Source organism: Anser cygnoides, chromosome 3 (assembly GCF_040182565.1).
Source record: "Anser cygnoides isolate HZ-2024a breed goose chromosome 3, Taihu_goose_T2T_genome, whole genome shotgun sequence".
NCBI classification, from domain to species: domain Eukaryota; kingdom Metazoa; phylum Chordata; class Aves; order Anseriformes; family Anatidae; genus Anser; species Anser cygnoides.
The window spans coordinates 23,811,455-23,834,343 of NC_089875.1; the positions used below are offsets into that span (position 1 = coordinate 23,811,455).

At 44.1% G+C, this 22,889-nt stretch overlaps 1 protein-coding gene and 1 non-coding gene across 8 annotated transcripts; one reads left to right on the top strand and one right to left on the bottom strand.

The window, feature by feature from the left end:
- Positions 1–1,131: 1,131 nt before the first annotated feature.
- TRNAT-UGU (transfer RNA threonine (anticodon UGU)) lies at positions 1,132–1,204 on the top strand. The gene has a single exon. It is a non-coding gene; the product is annotated as a tRNA-Thr (tRNA).
- Positions 1,205–2,364: 1,160 nt separating this feature from the next.
- Positions 2,365–22,482, bottom strand: HHIPL2 (HHIP like 2). Of its 7 annotated transcripts, none has more exons than XM_048057746.2 (9): positions 19,420–22,482; positions 12,801–13,453; positions 11,964–12,107; positions 11,255–11,586; positions 9,919–10,045; positions 9,428–9,573; positions 8,146–8,227; positions 3,840–3,922; positions 2,365–3,057 (listed from the first exon to the last, which is right to left on the bottom strand). In XM_048057746.2, exons 1-9 carry the CDS (start codon positions 19,546–19,548, stop codon positions 2,699–2,701), a joined length of 2,055 nt encoding a protein of 684 aa, XP_047913703.2. In that variant the 5' UTR covers positions 19,549–22,482; the 3' UTR covers positions 2,365–2,698. The 7 variants fall into 7 exon arrangements, with proteins under 7 accessions (XP_047913703.2, XP_047913705.2, XP_013029433.3 ...); XM_048057748.2 differs by having other exon boundaries at positions 19,364–19,496; XM_013173979.3 differs by lacking the exon at positions 19,420–22,482 and adding an exon at positions 18,441–19,324.
- Between the last annotated feature and the right edge of the window lie 407 nt (positions 22,483–22,889).

The window sequence follows — 22,889 nt, forward strand, 5'->3', positions numbered from 1 at the left end:
TACATGCAATTTGAGGCTTGTACCTAGCAAATCGTGTCTGCTTTTCTAGAATGTGATTCCAGTGTGCAGCAGTACTGCTCAGACTCATTATCCCAGAGCAGTGTCTCCCCGTTTGGTTGCCTTTTCACCTTCTTCTAAGCTCTGACAGATGAAGACTATATGCGAAAGACCGGCTCTCGTATGCAAAGAAAAGCGGAAAATCTTCAATGATTTCAAACTTTCTTGCGCTGTAAAAAATGAAAAGAGAAACTGAGGCTGTACAATATCTATCATGCTGTTGGTTTCAACATATGCTCGTGGCTTATTTGCAAGAAAATTAAACCCATTTTTCTGCAACAGTTATTTCACAAAACCTCTTTGGATTTACAACACCAAGTTGATTGTAATCTCTCAGTGTAAGCTGTTTGGGGTTTTGTTTGGGGGGGAGGTGGGGGGCTTTCACCCTGCACAGAGCATCGTGCAGCCCAGCTTCGCGAAATCTTGACTCAGCTCCCACTTCTCCGTCGTGGATTACATTGCTAGATGGTTTGGGGGCTGGAGAATACTTTAACAACCCTTGAAGAAGCACTTTCACAAGCCTCAATTTGTCGCTGAAATACTTCTTACTGCAATAGCGTATTTAATTATGTGCAAATGTTAGTTTATTCCACATTTATAGCAACTGCACACGCAGTTGCCCCAGCTTGTCGATAAACCAGGTACTTCAGCTATCCCTGGGCAATATGGCATGGGTGAGCGTGCTGTTTGAGGGGACTCAGGCTGTGATTCCCATTCACCTCAGCTCTTCCACCTCAGGGTGAATTTTGGGGGACAGGACTGAGCAGGGCCACGAAGGCTACAGCGCCCCCTGAGACCCGAGAAGCGGAAGTCGGACGGGGCCTGCAGCTCCCCGGCTTTGGCCTGAACGGCTTCCAGCCGCTGCCGAGCCCCGGGGGCAGCCGAGGCGACACCGACCCGGCCCCGGAGGGCGACGAAGCCCGGCTGGGGCCTCGAGAGACCCGGCTTCACCGGGCGCCCGGGGGGGGCCGGTGCAAGGCAAGGGGCGGCGGCCCCAGGGCCGGGCACACGGCGCCGCCCGGCTCCGGCGGACGGCGGGTACAGCAGCCGTCGGCAGGGCTGGAAGTGATAGGTGGCTCCATAGCTCAGTGGTTAGAGCACTGGTCTTGTAAACCAGGGGTCGCGAGTTCGATCCTCGCTGGGGCCTCTCCAGCTTTTCGCTTCTACAGTTTGCTTTTTTTTTTTTGCTTTTTTTTTTGTCCTTTCTAATGAGGTGATTTTCTGCCGGAGCCGCTTCCCCGCTGCTGGGCGGGTCTCGGTCCTACCCCGCTCCGAGTGGAAAACACACTGGCACCCAGGCACCCAGGCAGCAGGGGCCGTGTCGGCCTAGGGCCGGCCTAGCGCCACGGCTGCGTCCCGGAACAGCGAGTCCAGAAGATGGCAGCAGGAGAAAGCCCAAGGCGGTTCCATCTTAAGCTGAAGCTGCAAAATGGTGCAGTTGGCTTTGGCTCCACGTTAGCCCGACGGGAGGAGGTGCGGGCCCAGCCCAAGCCGGGGCATGGCTCCGCAAATCGAGCAGATACACTTCTCCGGAACAAACACGCTGCTGCTGTTTGCTACTCTCCAGCTTACACCAAGAATAACACAAAAACCTTTCTCTCCAAATCCTTGTGCACAGTAACGCCAGTGCATGAAGGAACTCTGCTATTGCCACGGTGTCTGCACCCCAGGAGCCCTCAAGGCCGGAGCCCTGGCTCTAACACCTCCTAAACTCACAGAAAGAGAAAAGGCTCGGCAAAGGAGAGGTGGTGTGCCCAGGAACCTGCCCCGGCCGCGCTAGGCGCTTGCTGTTCTGCAAGGTCCATTTTTCTGTTCCCTCTGGACACCCGTGTACCTGGCAATGGGGGCAAAATCAGTTTGGTGCAGTTTGTGCGGTGGAAGACGTGTAAGCAACACAAACTGCCCCACGTCATGGCACGCAGAAGGACAGAATCCAGTTGCAGGTTTTGTGTTCAACTAGAAGCCTGATAAATCGTTCGATTCAGTAGCTCAGCTGTAACTGGAGTTTGGGGGGATTGCCTAGTTTCTGTTCTTTCAGTTTGGGTTTTGATGGGTTGGTGGGATTTTTAGATTTGCTGAAGATTTCCAAGTTCGTATCGAATCCTTTGGAACCTGCAGGTGGATCTACAACTTAAATACATTAATACATTTTTTTTTTAATGTTAATTGTATTATCACCTGCAAGACAACTACTTTTAAAATATACTTGAACTGAAATTCAGTGCCAAGGACCAAAAAACTAACCATGCCAAAAGAAAGGTGAGGCCAGTGACATATTCCTGTATTAAAGATGCAAATCTTGAAATCTGGAGGAAGTTGGATTTATTAGACAGATAAACATGGTCAAAACTTAACAGTGAATGTCCATCAGACTCTCATAACTACTTATGTCAAAAAAGGACATCACAGCAGCATTTGCAAAGAAAGTTGATATTAGGAAGTTGGTGCTGTTAAGGTTTAATGGAACATACAAAGACCGCTAACACTGACATAAATGGAGGAGTGCCTGAGAGCAATACTGAGCTCGTCCATGAAAACATATTGGCATAACAAATCAACTGATTCTCTTTTATTTAGTTGCTATTCAAAATACTTGTTTCACCATCTTATAAATGACTTTTGCTTTTTCAAAAGCTGCTGGTTAATTTACTCTCTTTCCTCCTCTTCTCCAGTTTCTCTTGGTTTGTGCTGCTTTCTTCGGAAGAGGCTTCTTGGTTCCAGTTAGGTGGGAGCTCTTCTTTTTGGGCACAGATGGTGCTGGTGTAGTTCTGGCAATCCTTGCAATCTTCTTTTTCTGCTTTGACCTGTGATATTCATCTTCAGCCTTGATTTTCTGTGTCTTTTTACTTGATGGAGCTGTTCTCACAGTTGATGCTTTTATTTTGGGGGATGGTGTCTTTTTAGATTTCTTAGAAGAAATTGTTGAGATGGCTTCAGCGGGGGTAGAAGATTTTTTCAGAGGTTTGGTTGAAGGTTCATTAAGCAACTCTAGGACAGTCTCTGAGAAAAGCAATTAAGATGTTTCATCATCCCTGCTTTAAGGCAGAAGGCTAATTTAGAAAATTACTGATATAAACCCTTAGTAGAGGTATAGCTAAGAAAAAAAATCTGTCATTCTAGGAAAAGAAATACAGACTGTATAAACATCTTTTCTTCTACCAAAAGATCCTTGGGTTTCTTGGAAATTAAATTTGTTTAATCTTAGAAAGTATGAATTTAGGAAAATAAGTCCAGAAAGAATATGATGAGGCCTTACACACCGCTCTTTGACGAACTTAACAGTATGGACTTTTCATGTTACGCTAGTATCTGGAAATCCCAGATAAGAAGACTTCAGCTTACTGAACATTTTCTACTCAATAATACGATGCAACCCCTGCTCTAGTTGCAAAGGACCTAAAACAGAAAAGCCAGAGAAAGGATCAACTCCCCTAGATTTACGGAGAAAGGATTATGTTGTTTGACCCGAGGAGCTTGTCACAGAGCATTCAGGACAGGCACTCAGAACTTCCCAGACCAAATGCTTACATCAAAGCCACCAACTCTTTTGTGATGCCTGTTTACCCTGTTACTTGACAACATTTAGAAAAATCAGAGACCGGGGTTAAGAAAAGGTACAGCATCTAGTAGACAACAGAAGCACACATTAAAACATGATTACCTAACTTCAGGACACGTCCTGCTCAGTGCTTTAGTTTTTAAGATCACTAGCAATGTTAATCACATAATATGTAAGACTTGACAGTTTTGTTTCTTGGTGAAATTTAAGCCTAACAACTTACTTGCATGTGGAACAAATGGTATCCGTTTACTCTTTATTTTCACTGGAACAGGCTTGTATTTACACTTCCCTGGTGGAGCTCTCCTTGAAAAAAAAAAGGCATGCAGATATCTGAGAAATTGTTAGGAAGTTTGTTTATTCCAGATGCCTCCCTACACACACACAAATCCCTTGCCTCCACCAGAACAGATATAAAAGGACTTTAGGCACCTAGATTGCTTAAAGGTGGAATTTGAGAGCTTAATTCAGGGGTACAAACTGTAAAATCCCTGCCTGAATAGCAGTAGCAGCTGGAAAACTACAGTTTCTCTTCTACCACCCTTCTGGTAAGCTTTCTGCCATCACACAGCCTGGACTGTCTTTATTCAACACTGAATTGTCAGCCTACGGGATACCGGCCTGCCTGCATGGCCCTGTGGTTCACCATTGAATTCAAGGGCGCTGATTAGGTGCGTTCAGCTACGTCCTGCTGCTGGAGGCACAGCACAACACTGGTTCCAGAAGCTTGGTGGTATAATGAGCGCATTGATTGAACTCCAGCCTAAAAAGCCAGTTTGGGTTGTTCTCTCACCCTGGTTTGGAGAAACAGCCACGTTCTGGTTGTTGCATCCCACGCTGAGGTGGAAGAGTCTTATATGCATATGCTTGCACGTGAGGCTTGTCAGTGACAGAGTGCTTTCCTCCCACTGATGGTACAGCATAAGGAACTCCATCCGTGTGGGAGAATATGCCCACCCAACCCCACAGAAGTTGGCGTGACGTTCAAAGGGCGCTGCTTCAGACACAACACAGTGCTGCCGCAAGAGCTGAGCATGAGGAAGGAAAGGAACAGGCAAAGAAACTCGATCCCAGCTCCTCTCCTGGCACTCCCTGACAGCTTCCTACAATACAAAAGCACCCCCAAAAAAGCATGTTCCATGACAGTAAGGTGGGGGTACAGAGACCTACATTTGCTTATGTTTTTCTGTTCCCCACCAAAGGATCTGCTGTAAGATAAATAAGAACAGGCTCTTCCAATTTGGCATGCTTGGTAGCACAGAGCAAAGCAGAGCATGACCTCAGGCATCACATTTTCTTGTAATTAGCGATCTCCATCAGACATGGGCAACTGCCAAGGAAGTGCTTCCTCCACATCATTTCAATTTAAAAAACTACCAAAGCAGGGTTGATAGTGGCTTTTTTTTTCCCTCTGCCTCTCCAACTTTTTAAGCACCTTCTAACACCTTTTCCTTCCACTCCTAACTGGGAGGGAGGTGGAGGGGGTGCTGGTACCAGTCCGGGCAGAGGCACGCCAGCCCCTCTGATGTCTCCGAGAGCATGGCTGGAGAGGCAAGCTGACATGGGGACACCAGGCTCTGATGCCATTCATTTTCCCAAAAGGTTCATAGGGAAGCTAGAACTGCCCTCAGGCAGATGCCAGTGTCCCCACCAGCACTTCAGAGCAGGTGTTTGTGTGACTTGCTACCCTTGCTGAAGCATGAGCTGGAAGCAGGGAGCATCCAGGCTGGACTGAAGAGGACCGCGCCTATTAGAGGAGCCTGTTGTCCCAGCCACAGCTCCCTGTGGGACGGAAATGAAATAATCCCATAAACAGCATGAAATTGCAGAGGGGAATGGAAAAATCTCTGCACGTGGTAAGATCAGAAGACCAGTGTGCAACCGAGGATCTGGAGGTGTTAGGACTCTGCTCCAGAAGCAAGGTTTGCACACCCTGAACGAGCTTGTAATTTATTTAACCAAACAAGCGAGGGCAACACTGAGCAGCACAGCACCCAGGCTGAGGGGAGACAGAAAACGTGAATAAATTTCAGAGAGCCAAGGGAATAAGTGCCCGAACCTGCTCCAGAAATGATGGGTATGGAGCTCCAAAAAGCACAGGGAAGAGCTGGCTTCTTTCCAGAAAGGCTTTCAGGGCAGTGAAATCATCATGCTTTCTGCCCCCTGTGGAATCAGCCTAACGTGGTGCATTACATCTCCTCCTGGAGAGGCTCCCACAGGCTGCTTGGGATACAGAAAGCTGCATGTCTCCCTTTACAGCTAGAAAGAAGAGAATTTACCATTCTGATAGTCTTCATGACACAGTAAGGAGTGGCATAGGGGCTGCATGGCTTTTATTGATGAAACAGAACATGCTCAAGTAGTCAGCGTTTATGTGAGTTCACCATATTTTATTTTCAGAGATTAAAATGTTGCATTTGGTCCACCACAGTTCATTCAGCTCAGAGGCTTCCTGGCAGACAATAAGCTGTTAAAGACAGGAGGCTCCTTGTAAGCAGTTACAGCAAATGCACCTAGAGTACAGAACTTGAGGTCCTATTCCCACCACCTTGGCACAGAGCTCAGGTCAACTACCTAGCTTTGGAGTTTTTGGATTTGGCTTCCCAAGAAAGCATGTCTTGTTTTCTTCGTGGTGTTAGTGTCTGAAATCTCAGCAACAGCAGACAGACACTTTATCTTCTTTACAGGGTGATTTGAAAAAAACTCATTTAATGCTTTTTTAGCATGATCCAAAAAATGCTTTAAGTAAGAGCCAAAAGTTTAGTAGGGGAAAAAATTGCATAAGCATGCTTATTATTGTAAAACCAGACTTTTGCAGGGATAACAACTTCATGGGGAAAAAACATTTTGCTTGGAAAACTCGGGTTCAGGCTCCAGTTATTTGAACACTGCATGAACCACCAGGTTTCTTTTTCCCCTCATTAGAGGGCTTTGCAGCTAAACTGTTGACTGCTTTTTAAACTTTTGTTTACTAAAAATAATCAAAATACATCGCAAATATGTCATTTCAGGTCTCTGCCAATTAAGGTAAGCCTTTCTGAGATTTCTCATTAGACAATTAGTTTCCACCGATTTCAGGGAGAATTGGGTATTTAACCTGCAAGAAATGATCTTGCAACCTGTTTCCCCCTTCAGCTTTAATTTTCATCTGTGCAAGATCTTCCTCAAGGTCTCTGCAATGAGAGCTAATCTTCCCTCCTAGTTTCCATGGAGGGGAGGATTTTCACATGGAAAATTAAACAAGGATTCAAAATTACTCATCTGCCTGCCATGTGGTGTTTCTTAAGGCCACATGACATTGACTCCTGCAAGCCAGTTTTCCTTTGCATACCTTTAGGGACAGACATCCCTCCAGTCCTTCTGCCAAGTCAGAAACGGCAGTAAGTCATGGAAGAATCAGTACTTTTCAATTACTTAATGATCAGCAAAAGATCACTATTAAATGGCCCGAGGAAGATTCATAGCTGATCTTGTCAAATGCCATTGGCATTGCAGAGTTCACAGGAGCCTAAGAGGCTGACCTCAGTAGAGCGTTCTACATCTGTTTTCCATTTAAATCGTGTTAGCAACAAGGAATGGTCAGTGCTGCTTTGACCACCCAGAATGCCAAAGTCCTTTGTAGACAAAAACTGGGTGGCATGAGGGTTTGCAGTGCCTTCTTTCTCTGACAGATGCACGGTGCCCACATCTCTGGGCGGAAAGTCACCTGTCTCTGCACAGCCCATCCTGTGCCTGCTTGTGCAGGCTGGAGGACAACCTCTCAGGCACACCTGAGTCAGAGAATACAAGTCCTGGTAGGAGATGTGGTAAGAGAACTGATTTGTGTCTTTAATTTGCTAGTAAAAAGGAAATAGTTTCAACCTTTCACAGTTTAGTCTAGGTTTGAACTTATGAGATGGGCCAAGAGCCATAAAGACCGTAACTATTTGCTTTCATGTTGCCATGCATCGCCAGCCTTTTACTGTGTTTTACTATTTCATGGCTTATCAGTTCATTTTCTGACCTCCATTTCATGATAGAAAGGGAATTGCTGGCCAGCACAAAGCTTTTTTGTTTTTTTTTTTGTTTTTTTTTTTAAGAGAGAAAGAGGAAGAGAAGAGACATTAATTTGCTGATACCAAATTAATTTTGTTTCATTTTTAATTTTACAAAATCATTGGTTCAAGTGTAGGCAAAATGTTCTCCCTCATGACCTTGAAAAATATGGATCATTGTTTCTAACCACCACTGTGTTATACTTTAGACGTGCAAACAAGACGACATTATTTTGATCCTAACTGTCCCAGACCCTAAAGATCTAAACTTGGTCCACTTCTGGGTACACAAATACGATAAGTGAGGAGTACATTCACTGAAACTGATAAAGTTGCACCACACGTACAGTGGGTCAGCAGAAACCAAGGTCTGGATGTAGAGGCTAGTGAGATTATGCATTGGAAATACTTCGCATTCTGTCTACTGTGATAGCTGAAGAATGTGAGGTGATTATAGAAGAATTTGGCAATGGAAAACCATCTTTAATTACTAACCTTGCAGGATCAACAATTTTGTAGAGAGATCCATGTGGTGCATAGGCACTGGGATAAGAAGTAGACAAAAAATACAGCTCACCTAAATGGAAGTGAAAAACAAAAAGCAGTTTCAGATGCAAATGCCCAAACTGAATCCTGGTTCTCCATTTCACGCTGTTTTCTGTCTCTTCACTAATTTACATGGTTAGAAAAGAAAACCCCTTCAGCCATTCCCTCAGTTGTCTCTTACTTCCAAACAGCGGGCTTTGGTCTCACCTTGCCCTATGCAAGTGGACCTGGGAACATCACATGAGCCCCTGGTTGCAGCACAGTTCCACAGAGCCAGCAGCCCTTAACCAAACAGTGCATGAGAAGGGCCTTCATTACCTCATGTTGGTTGCCTTCCAAAAGGTTACTTTCCTATGTAAAAAATACATGTTTTTTTAAATTTGTTTGCACCAAAGAAACATCCAGAAGCTACAAATTAGAGGGGGAAAAACACACAACAAATATTTAGCCATCTCATAGTGGTACCAAATATATACACATATATATACACACACACACAACAAGCTAAATTGGCTATCCATGCAGACAGAAGCTTCTTATTACTGCGTGGCTGCTGAGACCAACTGCTCCTGATGCCTTTCCTTCCTTCAGCAGCCACTAAAACAATATCCAGGCAAATTATAGTAGCTTGCAAAAGAGGCAACACTATTGTTGCATTTTGAATTACATTACAATACCATATTATTTTCTAAAACAACGATCAGTGGAAGCGACATTTAACATCCCCTCACTCCACACGTTGTTAGAACAGTTAAAAATTGTACATATTTCACAATAAAAGCCTACATCTGACAGATGTAAGCTAGCCAAACGATCTAAGATCTTTTCACAACAAGCAAAGCTCTTTTCTGCTAAATCACAAAACACCAGAGCTCACTAAAGCACATCTGAGTTCTCTCAGAAAAATTGATGTCACTTTTTGTGGTGCATAGAACTTTGTCAGGAGACCAAGCAAAAGTGAACAAAGTATGCTTTGGTACTTCTAGCCTGGTGGAAGTTCTAGACATCACAACCATAGTAATCCTTGGCACCGAGGCATTTCCACTAAACTTTGAAATTAGCAGCTGACTTCATCCCCACATAAAGCCTTGGTCTGTAATGCAACAGTGTGAAGTGCTGTTATTGTGAATAAGACTGAGGAATTTGTACTAATGAAGAGAAAAAGATTCAGATAGATTATAAAACTGACAGTATAATTTCCAATAAAGTTCTGACTAGCAAGATACTTCACCTGCTTCATCCTCAGCAAATGAGATGATGAATTTGCTATAAGAACTGATCATTCCAGGGAAAGCACAAACTTTTGTACTACCAATGCAGATATCTCTCTTCTTCCACTTATTTGTCTTCTCATCTTCCTGTAAAGCCATCAGTCGACTAGATGAAAAGTAAAATTCTGTGTTTTATGTTTTGGTTATCAAGATTAGTTCCTGGCAAAGTCATGCATTACTGAAATAAAATGTCAGTGAGCAGGGACTATTGACTAGCTTTGTCTTTCAGAAAAATAAGCCCAACCGTAAGCAAACTTATCCTAAGGACCCTACCTTTGAACAAGTTTAGATCCTCACCAAAATGTTGTTATAATGGTCAAATCCCTTAATCTAATACACAAACGTTTGGGATTCTCATTTACTGCAGCTCAAAAGGTTTCAGGATGCTCTGATATGTTTAAAGTAAGCGCATGTGCAGAATGGGAGATGCAAAGAAAATGATTCGTTTTACCCATTCATGAAATCACCAAAGATATAGAGACCATTCAAGTTGGGTGATTCACATCCTCTGTATACATAACCTCCAGTGACTGACTTCCCCACGTTGCGGCCATATGCATATATTGGAAGAACGTCATCTGTTAAACAAAGGAGCATGAAAAGTGAGAAAAATCAAAAAGCAATTGTTCAGTAACACCAACAGGCACAAAAGCAATGAGAAGAACTGGTACAGTTGAATAAAACAGCATAGAAAACAGTGGGGATTCAGTAGTTTACTCCAAGACAGAAATGACCCAGGGGCTTTAAAGAGCTCCCTGTAGCTGCTCATCAAGGCTTAGTCTTGATGAGCTTCTATAAGATGTAGAACCAAGATTGTCTACGCCAAGCAAGCAATGGCTGCAGGAAATACTATCTTACAGGTCTGTCATTGCAACAATCATTTTAACAGAAATTGTCTTTACAGATTCCAGTATATCTACAGAAGGGGATACAATCAAAGTCAGCTCAGCATCTTCATAGGTTTGCTGCCATTCCCAGCACAGAACATGCATAAATGTGCAACCTACAAACAACTTTTGCCATAAGGCTTCTAAAGATAAAGGTTTTGTCTCTGGCAATATTAACATTGAATTCAACCCCTTCTGGAAGCACAATATCAGAACCCACAAAATTTTGGTCTTGTCCTCACTTTTTTCCCCTGGATCAAATACCTCATATTTGATCTTTAACGTTGAGCATAAAGACCACAAACGTAGCTCATTTAAAAATTCAAAGCAAAAACTAAAGCAGATGTGTTGTCAGTTGACACTTGGGCCATTGTTAAAAGTGGTGATTTGTTTTTATTTATTTAAGAGAGCCATGTGGGTACCAGCATACCAAAAGAGAAATGTTGATAACAAACACTCGGTGTGTACATGCTCATGCAAATATTTCAGAAACATGAGCTTAAGGCCAGGTGTTTCCTTCCAACAGCTTAAGGGGCTTTATGATACACAGTTCTTCTACCATGCTTTCCAATTATCACTAGTAGCCTCTAAATAAAACAGCATATCATGTTTGTACTTAAACTCAATCCACTGCCTTCCTTGGGAAAACTGTCTGCAAAAGCCACAGGCTTTGACCCTAACCTCCACCTTCAGAACAGTGCATAACAAGGAATTCCCTAAAGAGGAAGGGCAGCATTTCATACCAGCTCTTAAATGCTGGGGAGAAGGGATTTATGCTCTTAGCAAGTAAGCAATCTCCACTTAACACCCAACACTGGATTATTTAGCTACATGGAAAAAGCCGATACTATAGTCAACCAAATGCATCAAGTAACCTTTTGTAAGAAGCTTCTTCCTTACCCAAGGAGGAATTATGGCAAAGCTTTGTGTCGTAGCATTCAAATCCCTCCTTCGCTCTCCAGCCATAGTTTCCTCCTTTAACAATGATGTCAATTTCTTCAAACCTGTTCTGCCCAACATCCCCACAGAATATCCTCCCTCTTCCCTTCTTTGTGACAGGGTCCCCCCTGTCAACAGCACAGCGCCACATATTCCTGACCCCATAAGCATAAACTTCAGGGCGGGCCTTGGGATCAGACACAAAAGGGTTATCAGGAGGGATGCGATAAGGCTTGCCATCAGGACTTTCTCCATCCACATCAATCCTCAGGACTTTCCCCAACAATACATTCCTAAAGAGAAAACAGATAAAGACAGATATATAAAACCCAACATCAGAGACAACTGAAAACATGGACAATTCCCTCCTCTTCCCCCTTTCCAAAGGAAAAATTATCTGTCCAAAAGAAATAAAACAACAGCTGGTATGTCTTCCAAGCAAGCCACAGAAGACTCTCCCCCCACCCTCCCACCCCCATCAATAAATTGGATACCCATAGCTTTCAAAACACAAAATTTTGTAACTAATTTTGAGATACTGCATTGGACTACTTGCAGATGAAAAAGCACTTCCAGGAAGCACTCTTACTTTACTCTTCCACATTGTCTCATTTCCAAACCCAGTGTCTTGATGGACAAGCTCAAGTTTTTTGCATGTACTCCTACTTACTTGTTCTGAGCATTCCCAAATTTTCCAAAAGGGTCTCCAGCTTTCCCTCCATCCCCTGTGAATACATAGATATAGCCATCTACCCCAAAGAGCAGCTGCCCACCATTGTGATTTGCGGCTGGTTCTTCAAGTTCCAAAAGATTCCTAAAAAAAATAAATAGAGCTCTTTTCAGTAAGGCATCCCTTTATGAGCCACATTTGCCATGAGCCTTGCAGCACACTCCTGCTCCATGCACCACGCCTTTAACCTGCACTGCATTAACACCTTTGTGCTAGCTAGAGTTGTTGCCCTTTAAATTGTGATTGTGACAGGTGGCTTCTCTTTTATATGAGAAGCAGCTGGTGAATCTGAGGGATTCAGGACCATCTCTGGGGGTTTACATGGTGATTGCGAAACTTGAAAGAAAATGTCTGCTATTAATAAATTATTCTCCATAACTAAGAATTAGCCTTGGTGGAGGCATGAACAGGATGGGGACACGTCAGGTCAAATGAACATATAGTACTATAGTGAAACAGTTTCTACAGTACAAAAAATTTCCAAGGCACTTGTTAACTCCACAATAGGCTTAAAGTTATTACTGCTCTTTAAAAAGGCAGGAGTACAAGACAAAAAGAGAAGATGACCTGAAAGTCTAGGTCTTGGGTTCTATTTTCTGTTTCATGTCTTAGTTTGCTGTGTAGCCTTGAACCAACCTGCCTTTGGTAGCTTTATAACAGCCCTAGTCATGTCCCTAGATCAGGGTGATTGCACACGAACAGATTCTGCAACAGGGAAAGGGACAGATGAAATTACTTCTCATCATGGCATACAGCAGCATTCAACATGAACTTCACCTTTCTGAGTGTGGATCAGCTTTGTTGGCATCAGAGGCCAAAACCTTCAATTCGCTGATTCTGACCTTTTCCACTCGCTTCTTATCCATATATGAATAATAGATATAAAATTTCCCGTTGTGCTTGTAGTTGGGGTGGAAAGCCATCCCCAAAAAGCCTCTCTCGTCCCCTATCCACGGCGTAGCCAGCACTATGCTTTTAATATCCAGAAAGGGCTCCTCCAGCCGGCTGCCGTCAGGTAAGTAGACCCAGACCACCCCCAGCTGCTCAGCTACGAAGGTGCGGTGGGTCTGGTCGTTGGCATGCAGCATGAGCACCGGGTTCCTCAGCCCGTTGGCGACCTCGGCCAGGCAGAGCTGGAGGCAGCCCTTGTGGCCCTCCACCACCGAGCCCAGGTTGCGGTTGAGGACGGTGTTCTTCAGCACGTTGGGGAAGCAGTAGTCCTCGTCGTGTAGGTGGAGGAGGTTGCAAAAGCGTGTCTTGTTCCTCTCGCAACATTCCCGAGCGTGCTCATCGCTAGTCAGCAGGCTGATGGCGGAGCGGCAGTTGGAATGGAACTCGGAGCAATAGTCAAAACAAAGCCCGGGAAGGTTTCTTAGAGGCGTTCGGGGGTTTTCGGCATCGTAGAGGTGCGCAGCATATGGAGAACATTCCTAGAAAGTAAAAGAAATCAGATGTGTGGCTGTGTACACACATCCAGGAGAAGCCAGGACTCCTCTTCATGGGAGCAAAAAAAAAGTTAAAAATAAGACAGAGAGCACAATAAGTTATTTTTGAAGTGGAGTAGCAAAAAGTCACTCAATGTACAGCTAAACAGGATTTAGAGGTCGGTAGCAGTTTCCTTTATCAAAGCACAATCGGCTTCACCTAAGTTCCCAAAGGAAAGATGTCTATGGAGGCTGTGTATTCTCCAGTGCTAGAGGTTTTTAAGGGAGTGACAGACAATCTCTTCTACCAACCTGCTCTTACCTTTCCTTTTAGAAAGGTCCCTTTGTTCCCCTCTACTAGATTTTAAACTTGGTACTCTGTAACTTGTTCTCAACTGATTGAAAGAATTTTTTTGCTCCCTCACTGCAGCAACCTATTGCTCTACAGAGAGCAGCGGACTTCATACTTAAGACTTCTGCAGACCAGCAGTCCCAAATGTGGACGTACCCTTCAGGTCAGACAGTATCACTGCTTTTTCCAGATATATTTAAGATTTCACTTAATTAAGCCACTTAAGCCCATACCTAAGTTTAATCAAGCGTTAGGAAAAAGCACACTTCTTTGTTCTTTCTTAATTTGTACCTATATTTAAATTCCTCATCTTCCAAAAAATCTGGGCCAGAATTTCTATAAAACATTTCTATTAAAATCCCATCTATTTATATTAGCAGAAAAAAAAAGTTGAAAGTGAAGGACCTAAACTCTGCACAAAGGTTATTTTACTGGTTTTCATGCTAGCAGCCTGAAACAATTTACCCAGGGCTTTTAGTGGGCAGATATAATAGAAAGTACATGGACAAGTCCAAGAATGAAAAACTATTATACTAGTATTTTTTTTCTGCTTCATTAAATAAATCTCCTTCATTAAATGAAAATAAAAGCTGGAGCAATTACGTAATCACCGACATTGTTTTTGTTGCAAGTAGCAGTCATCCCAGGATATTAAGTGTGAAGGCTACAAACATCCATTCTAAACTTAGTCTAGCAAACTGGTCCATTTGCTCACAGGAGAACCCAGGGGTTTTTGGCCACACTAAGAACAGATACAACTTGTAAGTACTCACACACTTTCCAGCTCTTACAGAGCAGTAGTAGATTTCTCACTTCTCATTGTGGCCATTTGATTATAAATCTCCATGGAACAAGCAGGTTTCCATTGCTTTCAAACCCATAAGGACTCTCTCCTCTTCCCAAATCAGAAGTCCCCAGGTTGCAAAGGGAAACCAAGTCCCCCAGACCTGCTCTTGCAGACTGAGTCCAGCCCCAAGCAGCTGAACCGCACCATTTTTCCCATGCTTAAAGTCCTACCAGAACAAGACGGGCACCAACAGGCCTTGAGTGCCTTCCGTCCCCTACAGCCAAAGCTCCAGGTAAGTGCCTTTGTGTGCTCATATTCTTAAAGGAGAGTAGCTTGGGTACAGGTATTCAGCAACACCTGGCTGGCATGATTGCTCCACTTACCACTGCACACTCCCTCTGCTTTTGCCAGCATGCACTCACACATCCCTGAATGTATTGAATTTCTGGTTATATCATAGTTTTCACAAAACATGGCACTGATCTCAAGTGATCAGGAGTCAGGGAGAGGCTGCAGCCCACTCAGGACTCACCAAGGAAAGGTGGGGAAGAACAGACAAAACCTAACCTGTGTTACATTTTGAGCCTGGGAAGCTCCTTCAGTCCCACTGATGTGCTGATGCAGCTGTCTCATCTCTGCTGTGCACAGGTCTCCATAATTCACTTGCAGTCTAAAGCTCCTCTTCGTTCTGAAGTGATTAATTTATTAATGTCTTTGAAAACACATTTACCTTCCCTCGGTCAGTGGGAACACAATTAAGCTCCCAGAATAGCAGTCTGAGTGCTACCACCACCAATAAAAAAAAAAGGAAACATCTTCCTCTGAAACAAGGCATCTTTCTCACTGCCTCAGAGCTCCACCAGCTCTGTTTTGCTGGCAGCCCGCACTATGAGGGTCTCCCACAGTCTGTCTCAAATAATTGTAGTCCCTGAGCAGCTACCATGCTTTTCCAGCCATTCAGCTTCCCAGGCCTTATTTACCTGGCAAAGAATAGCCTGCAGCACCCAGACCCGGCACAGCTCACCAGGTGGAAGCACTGCTTAGTATCTACATACACCCCGAGGAGCAGGTGGCCTTGCTGTAGTTATTGGCTGTCTGCCTTCATTTTGCTCACGCGTGCTCGAAACAATACAATTAATCCAGCTACTTTATAGGGCAGAAGCTGCCCAGATCATGTTAATATTTCTTTACTATTTTAAAACAGTTTCACAGAAAAAAAAAGAAAAAAGGGCATGCAAAGAGCATGCAAAATTAGGCCTCAGATGAAAACTGGCTTTAGAAGTAAGTTAATTTGCCCACACCTTCTATCCCCTGCTAACATCATGGCTTCAATCAGCTTGAAAGAGCCTTAGTTGGCCTTTTGTTTTTCATGACCATTTGGTTTTTAAGCCTTTCCTTTAGCAGCTTTCGGAGCACAGAAAAATCCTCTCAGCCCGTGGCCGAACAGCTGTCCTAATGCATGTACCAAGGTTTGCATCCAGGGCATTTTCACAGCCATGCTACTTGTACAACATCTCCTTAAGAACATTTCAGGCAATTTTTTACAATTTCATTGTCAGTTTTGAGGCTAAAATCGTCAAACTACAGAGCTGAGGGTCAGACTCTAAACCTAGCAATGCTTACAGAATGCTTAACCAGCGAAAACAAACCCGGATTTTGTGAGATGCAAATTGAAGTAGCTCTATCAGTAAAACTAGATTGCTTTATAGGCTGCTTGGAAGCTTCTTCAAACCAGTTATAGAAAGAAACACGTTTGGTGTGTTTTTACAGCAGGAAATCCACGATGCAGAACGCAACCCCATCTAATCCTCTTCCACCTGCAAGGAGACGCACAGCTCCATCGCTGCCGAGAACAGCTGCCTCTGTGCAGCTATCGGCACACTGCTCACTACCACACTATACACACACACAAATTTTCTTTTTTTTTGCCATTCAGTGGTTTTGACACTGGAGGAACACCTGCCTGAAAGATCCACTTTGATACAAGGCATCACTGCTATTCCAACCTGCCTCAAAGCTGTGGAATTACGCTGGTTTTGCTTTAGAGCAGCCACTGATCATTCAGATTTATTAATAGGCACCTACACTTTCTTTTTTTGAATTTTTTTTTGTTCAAAAGAAAAGCTAGTAGCATTTTGTCTGCCAATGCTTCTGAATCCAGTCTTTCTACCTCAAGTTCAAACAGCATCAGTAAGAAAACTTGCTACCAGGAACAGTTTATCCTGGTACTGCTGCACACAGCAAAAATAAGCACTTGGCAAAATCACATCTGGTGATATATCAATGCATCTGTCATCGTGTATTTGAGGGTGCACTAAACATGTCAACGCTTCATGGGTAGTGCCTAGAAATTATTGTGATACTGCGGAGAGATGGCAGAATGGAGACTGTCATCATTTTCCATCCCTTCCATATGAGATCACCAGTAATATTTTGATCCAGCAAAGTGACATCCCTGAAGTGGAACCATGCAGTAGATCTTTGCTTCTCGACTAATTAAACAGCCAAGTAATATTTGCCAAATAACCTGATTTTATTCCCATGGTTATCACCAATGTGACCAGGAACAGCAAGATGTAACACAACTGAAAGTTCCTCCCCAAAGACTGGACAGCAATCTTATTCTAGAAAAAGATGAAGAATCATAACGTATTACTTCGAAAAGCATGAGTACTGATTTGGGGGAGGGGCTGGTGTTACAAAATACATTTATAACAAATGCAGAATTAAGTAATGCACTGCAGAAAGACCAACTTAAGTCTAAAGAGACAACAGTCACATTTTTACACTGTTTCCTTTCTACCTGCAACATGCAGAAAGTCTTCCTAAGCCCACCACCGGTGGTTCTGCTGGGACCTGTAAGGCATCATTTGCTGGTTTACCAATTACAAAAAGACGAAGAGAAGGCAGCTGTTACTTTCTCACCCCTGGTGCTGAAAGGGTTTCCATCCCCCAAGCAGATACAAAAGTCCTTGCCAGCAACCAAGAGAAGGGAAACGTTTTGGTGCACAGATAGTGTTCTAGGACTAAGGAAATTTTAACTGGAAGAGTTTTTATATGTTCCTAGTAAAACTAAGTGTGGCTTTTGGCTGCTTGGTGTTTTGGCATGCAGCAAGTCCTGCTCTGCATGACTAACACTTGTTAAAAAGACAGGTCAGTTCTGCCCTTTATTCGAAAGCTGGGGGGGAGACAGGAAGGGAGAGCCCAGCCAGAGCAGCGCCTTTGGTCTTCTGTCACTGCACCATGCCTGTTTCTGCCAGCCAGGTGCACAGCACGCAGACAGCGCCCATGGAAATGCAGGGACTGAAGCCTCAGGACCTTGCAGCAGCTGCCTGAAACCGCTGCCTAATAGATTTTGTTTTCCTTGAGCATCACAGCATTTGAAACATTCTCAGCAGGAACACAATCAAAACGCACCCTTACTGGGACCCAGGGATCTAAATCCTTTCCTGATCATTCTCATGTCGCTGCATCCTGCGGAGTTTGTAATCCAGCCCCTAGCATCTGCAAGCAGAAAATAAATATTGATCTGTACCTCTCCCCTTTGTTACAGGAAAACTAGCAGAGCAGCAGGATTCCCATCACCACCTGAGCTGAGCAGAGCTTCCACATAAATCGTTATTGCTATGAAGTGTCAGTGTGCATTGCCAGATACCACAGAGTGCTGTCCTCACACAAAGCACTTGGCAGAACGCATGCTGAGGATCCAGCAGCATTACTCTGTCAGCCTGCTTTTCCCCTGCTCCCACACCTCTTTCACAGCAGGACAGCTAGCTACGAGAGGCTACCAGGACCACAAATGACCCAAGAATCAGCCAAAAGCACAGGACACGGGTACTGATTTTCCACCCTACCTGACAGAGAATATCTTTGATATACGTTCCGCACAGCTTACGCCCCCGTGGATCGATGGAATCCACGATCTCCTGGTACTTTGCCGCGATGCTGGTGTCTCTCTCCTGGTCACAGCAGCCAAAGTTTTCATAGGAAGAGCAGAACTCCAAGTGAACAGGGGGCTGGAAAGGTGGCCCATAATCCAGGCACTGAGGGTGCCCCAGGAGACTGCCTACCCAGCATAACAAGGAGAGGCAAAGAAAGACACGTGAGCGAGAAAAGGAAGCTCTAGGGCTGCTGCTGCTCCTTCCAGCACGTGGCCAGACGTGCACTTTCTTCAGGGTAGGTTTCCTGAGGTCAGATGTATGGAAATCCTGGGCCTCTTGGTGGTATGATTCAATCATTCTTTCTGCTTTATGAATGTTCAGCCACAGAGATCAACATTTGCTCAGGTTTGCTTACATTCTCTCTCCTTTCTCTCTGAAGTTTACTATTTGGCTGGAGAGAAACCTTCCAGGCTGCCTCCTTGGTATTTCACACGTCACATAGCTGAGCCCTCCCCTCTGGGCTTTTCTCATGCCCCTAGAAGGGCTCACTAATCTAATCCCTATAGCTTAGTTTAAATAGGCTAAGAAGTCATTCACCAAGAAACACAAGCACCATTAAAACGTAGCATATGATTCCTACATAGAGAACATGACCACCTCTCCCCATTTACAAAACACAAGATAAATAGTTCCCAATTGCTAACTACCGTTTTACCTGGCTTTTAAACTGGGTCATACTCACCTTGGGTTTCTTGACACCACGAATGACACTCACCTAACTCCGCTCTCCCCCAGAGACCATTTTGATCATAACCAAGCTCCTTTATCACATAACCAAGTGTTTTCCTTGCCTGCATACACCGCTACTCACAACCACACAACAAACCCAGGCCCACCTGAGCACTCATCACCGCTGTGCTGCGCGTATCACGAGGCAAGAACAGCCACGCACCAGGAGCCGAAGAGAAGCGATGAAGAGAAGCAAGCTGTGCTTTCCCTTGCAGGCAGAGGAGCGATGCAGCCCGTATGATTCAGTCCACAGGGAGGCTTCAGCACGCACTCCCCCGCTGGATACTTCCATGTGACAGACCTTACTGAAGAATAACACTTTGCGAGCTGTTCTATTGCTTCTGAAAGATCAGTAAAGAACCAAGCCATCACAAAAAGCAGTTAGATGTCTTCTTATCACAGATCCTAGGAGAAATGATTACAGCCAATGCACAGATATCTGTTAAGCCGTTTCTTGTAGCTTCTTACTCACGCTTTTTTCTTGATGGGACACAGACATAGAACGGGGAAAGGGAAGCTGAAGGGAGAATTTCATGTATAGGGACACTTCCACTCATCCAGAACTTCCTCCTCTCTCCCCGCACATAATCATTTACTCCCATGGTCTTATCTGCGTGTGATTCATGGGGTAGTCAAAGCTCCAAGTCCTAGATCCTCAACACAATAATCAGGGCAACGTGATAGCTGAGAATACTTTGTGATTATGGGTCTCCTCACGGTCTGTACTGGGAAATGATTGCTTTAAAAAAAAAAAAAGGTGTTTTTTCTTTAAACCATCACCTCTTTTACTGTAGCTCTACGTGGTGACAGCTTGCCTGTCCAGCAGCCTGTCAGTAATACTGCCTCTGCTTTGACCTAATTGGACTGGAAATATGCCAGTCACACAATTCAGTTGTCACGAGGCAAAGCATTTTAAATCAAAGTATCTGGATCTGTTCAAGTATCAGCTTATCTCAGTTATTGCTCTCATACATTACAGAGTGTCACCGAATTTAAGGCATTACTTTTGTATCCCCCGGCAACTGTGTTATTTTGAAACCGTAACAAACAGCAAGGACAATAAATGAGCACGCTTTTCATTTATAAGCGAAACCTAAGCTTTTCATTCCTTTAGCATTATTGTCCCTTTGGGGTAACTAACATTATCCATTAGTTCAACTTTTTACCACTAAGAGCATTTAAACCCTTCTCTTCCTTTCTTAGAGGCATGCCACCTGCAGACAAAAAATAAAAAAAATAATAATTAAAAGAATATTTATGCACTTAGAGAACTGCACTTCTAAGTTACTGTAGATTTCAGACCAGAAGACAAGCACTCCTTGCTGCTCCCCTGATGATGGCAGAAAGCTAGAACAGCTATACTGATATTTAGACAAGGAGAGAACACAACACCTCCCACGGAGCCTGCTCCTCACTTTACCCAAGCACTCTGCAGCGGTCAGTCTTTTTTTTTCAGCTAACATTCCACCCTGAGCCACTTTTTATATGCAACAAGACACGTCTGAGTGGAACTTTCCATTTACCATCACATGTAAGAACAGTCACAGAAATCCCCCCCAAACTTTAAATTCAAAGCAGTACAAAGCACATCAATGCTCTGATTCTGCAGGGACTACTCCAAGAGCAGCACGTGCACCTGTTCAGCGCTAACAACCTGCCTGCACTGCTCTGAAGTCCTGACCCAGTTCCAAGACAGCTGCTCACGATACAGGGAAACTGGCGGGGAAGGTAGGGAGGGGGCCAGAACACGTGGGGGTGATCGTGCTTGAAAAGCAGCTGACATTTCATTAGCTCGCTTTTCTTTGCCTTTAGGAATGCACTCTTAAAACAGAGGCAGCACAAACGTGAACAAACACAGAAAGCAGAAGGTAGAGCTGAAATGAGTTCTGTGAAATCATCACGTCCAGTTTGAATATTAAAAATACCAGAACAAGAGGTGGAATAACAGAGGGACAACACGCACTGGGTGGGTAGCCCAGGAGATGCTGATTCTCTTAGCAAGTTCCTTACCTCGGTGTAAGTGGGAAAAGCAAAGATACGCTGTTTGCTTCATGGAAGGAAAACAAACAACTCACAGAAGTTTTGCACACAGAACAAAAAGAGTTAATTCAGAAGAAAACCAAACCCAGACCACAGAATTCAAAGCCAAAGCAGAATATTCCGATCCACTGGAAGTTACCATATTCAAAATACAATGCACAGGCTTGAAACACAGTATGCATTCAACAAGTTGCACAGGGAATTCCATGCAGGACTTGAGATCTGCAGGTTTGTCTCAGGTGTAAGTACTACATGTAAGGAAATAGCATGTTTCTTATAGGTTATGAAAGAGTAATGCTTGTTACGTGAAAGCTAGGACTGCGCTCATCTTCTGCTTGCTGACTGCAGCTCCAACACCAGGAGGGAACATGATCCCTGGCAGCAAACCTGTTTCCAGAGGAGGTCACAGGAGAAAGCTGTGAGCACAACGGATTAACACATTTTTCAAGGACATCCATCTCCTCCTCCTTCTCACATTCTCCTTACCTCCACCCAAATCTCTGCTGCTTTGTTTCACATTTTTTCCCCCTCAAGAAAGAGATGGTTTCTCAGCTACTGCAAGGAGTACATGTTTCCCACAGGCAACCACACTGAAGGAAAACTATGGAGGAACTCTAACATCTAACTCATCTGATTTTGTTACTATTCTATGTCAGGTTATATGATAAAACCTTACCTGCACACCCACAAAAGAGCACAGAGAGGGAAAAGACGTGGTAGCACAGAGGACAAATACTATCCTGCCAGGCTACTCCTAGGCCTGGCTGGAGTCATCAGCTCCATCAAAGGCCCAGCTCTGAAGCCCAGAGGAACAGAGGAGCACAGCGGTAGGCAGGAACCCAAATTAAGGGCACCAAGGACACCCTGTCTGGCTGCCTGCCAGGGCTTTCCCAGGAGAACCTCAGCCCCCACTGTCCAGATATGAGACCTACCAAGTAGGGTCACAGAGCAGCTCTTTGGATCACCCTTTGGAATAAGGGAGGTTGCTTCCTAGAGATGTGGGACACTTTACCAGCTGTAGAGGAAGAGCATTTTGAAACTGCACAGTCTAAATTAAAACAGGCAGAACTCAGTTCAATTAAGACCTACTACAAAACCCTACACTATTACAGAATGAGGTAGCAACATTCTTATGGAGTCAGAACTGAACTAGCACACAGGTTGAAAACAACTTGGGTAATCGCTGGTCTTTTTTCGTTGTTTTTTAAGATAGAGCACGCAGTTACGGCAAGTAGCTCATGATGTTTCAGATTCAAAGCACATCACAAGACTCAATGTTAACCGAGACCAAACTCCCAGATAAACACTTGGCTATTAAAAGCAAAGATGAACTTATCCATATACCACCATGCTGCTAAAGACATCTTTATTTCATTCCCAGGTGTGGTTCAAGCAGGTCATCCAAAGGAGTTCTACAGACCTGTCATTAAGACAGAAGTAGTATTTGGAAATGTTGTTGTTTTTAAATGAACCAGAATGCTAGCTTATGACAACACGTTAACGTTTGCTTTCTAAACACAGCAACAGTGTGCATTTCAACTCCCTAGGCAAGACTGCAAAAAGGTTCTAGCAAGTCTCTTCCAAGATAGCGAA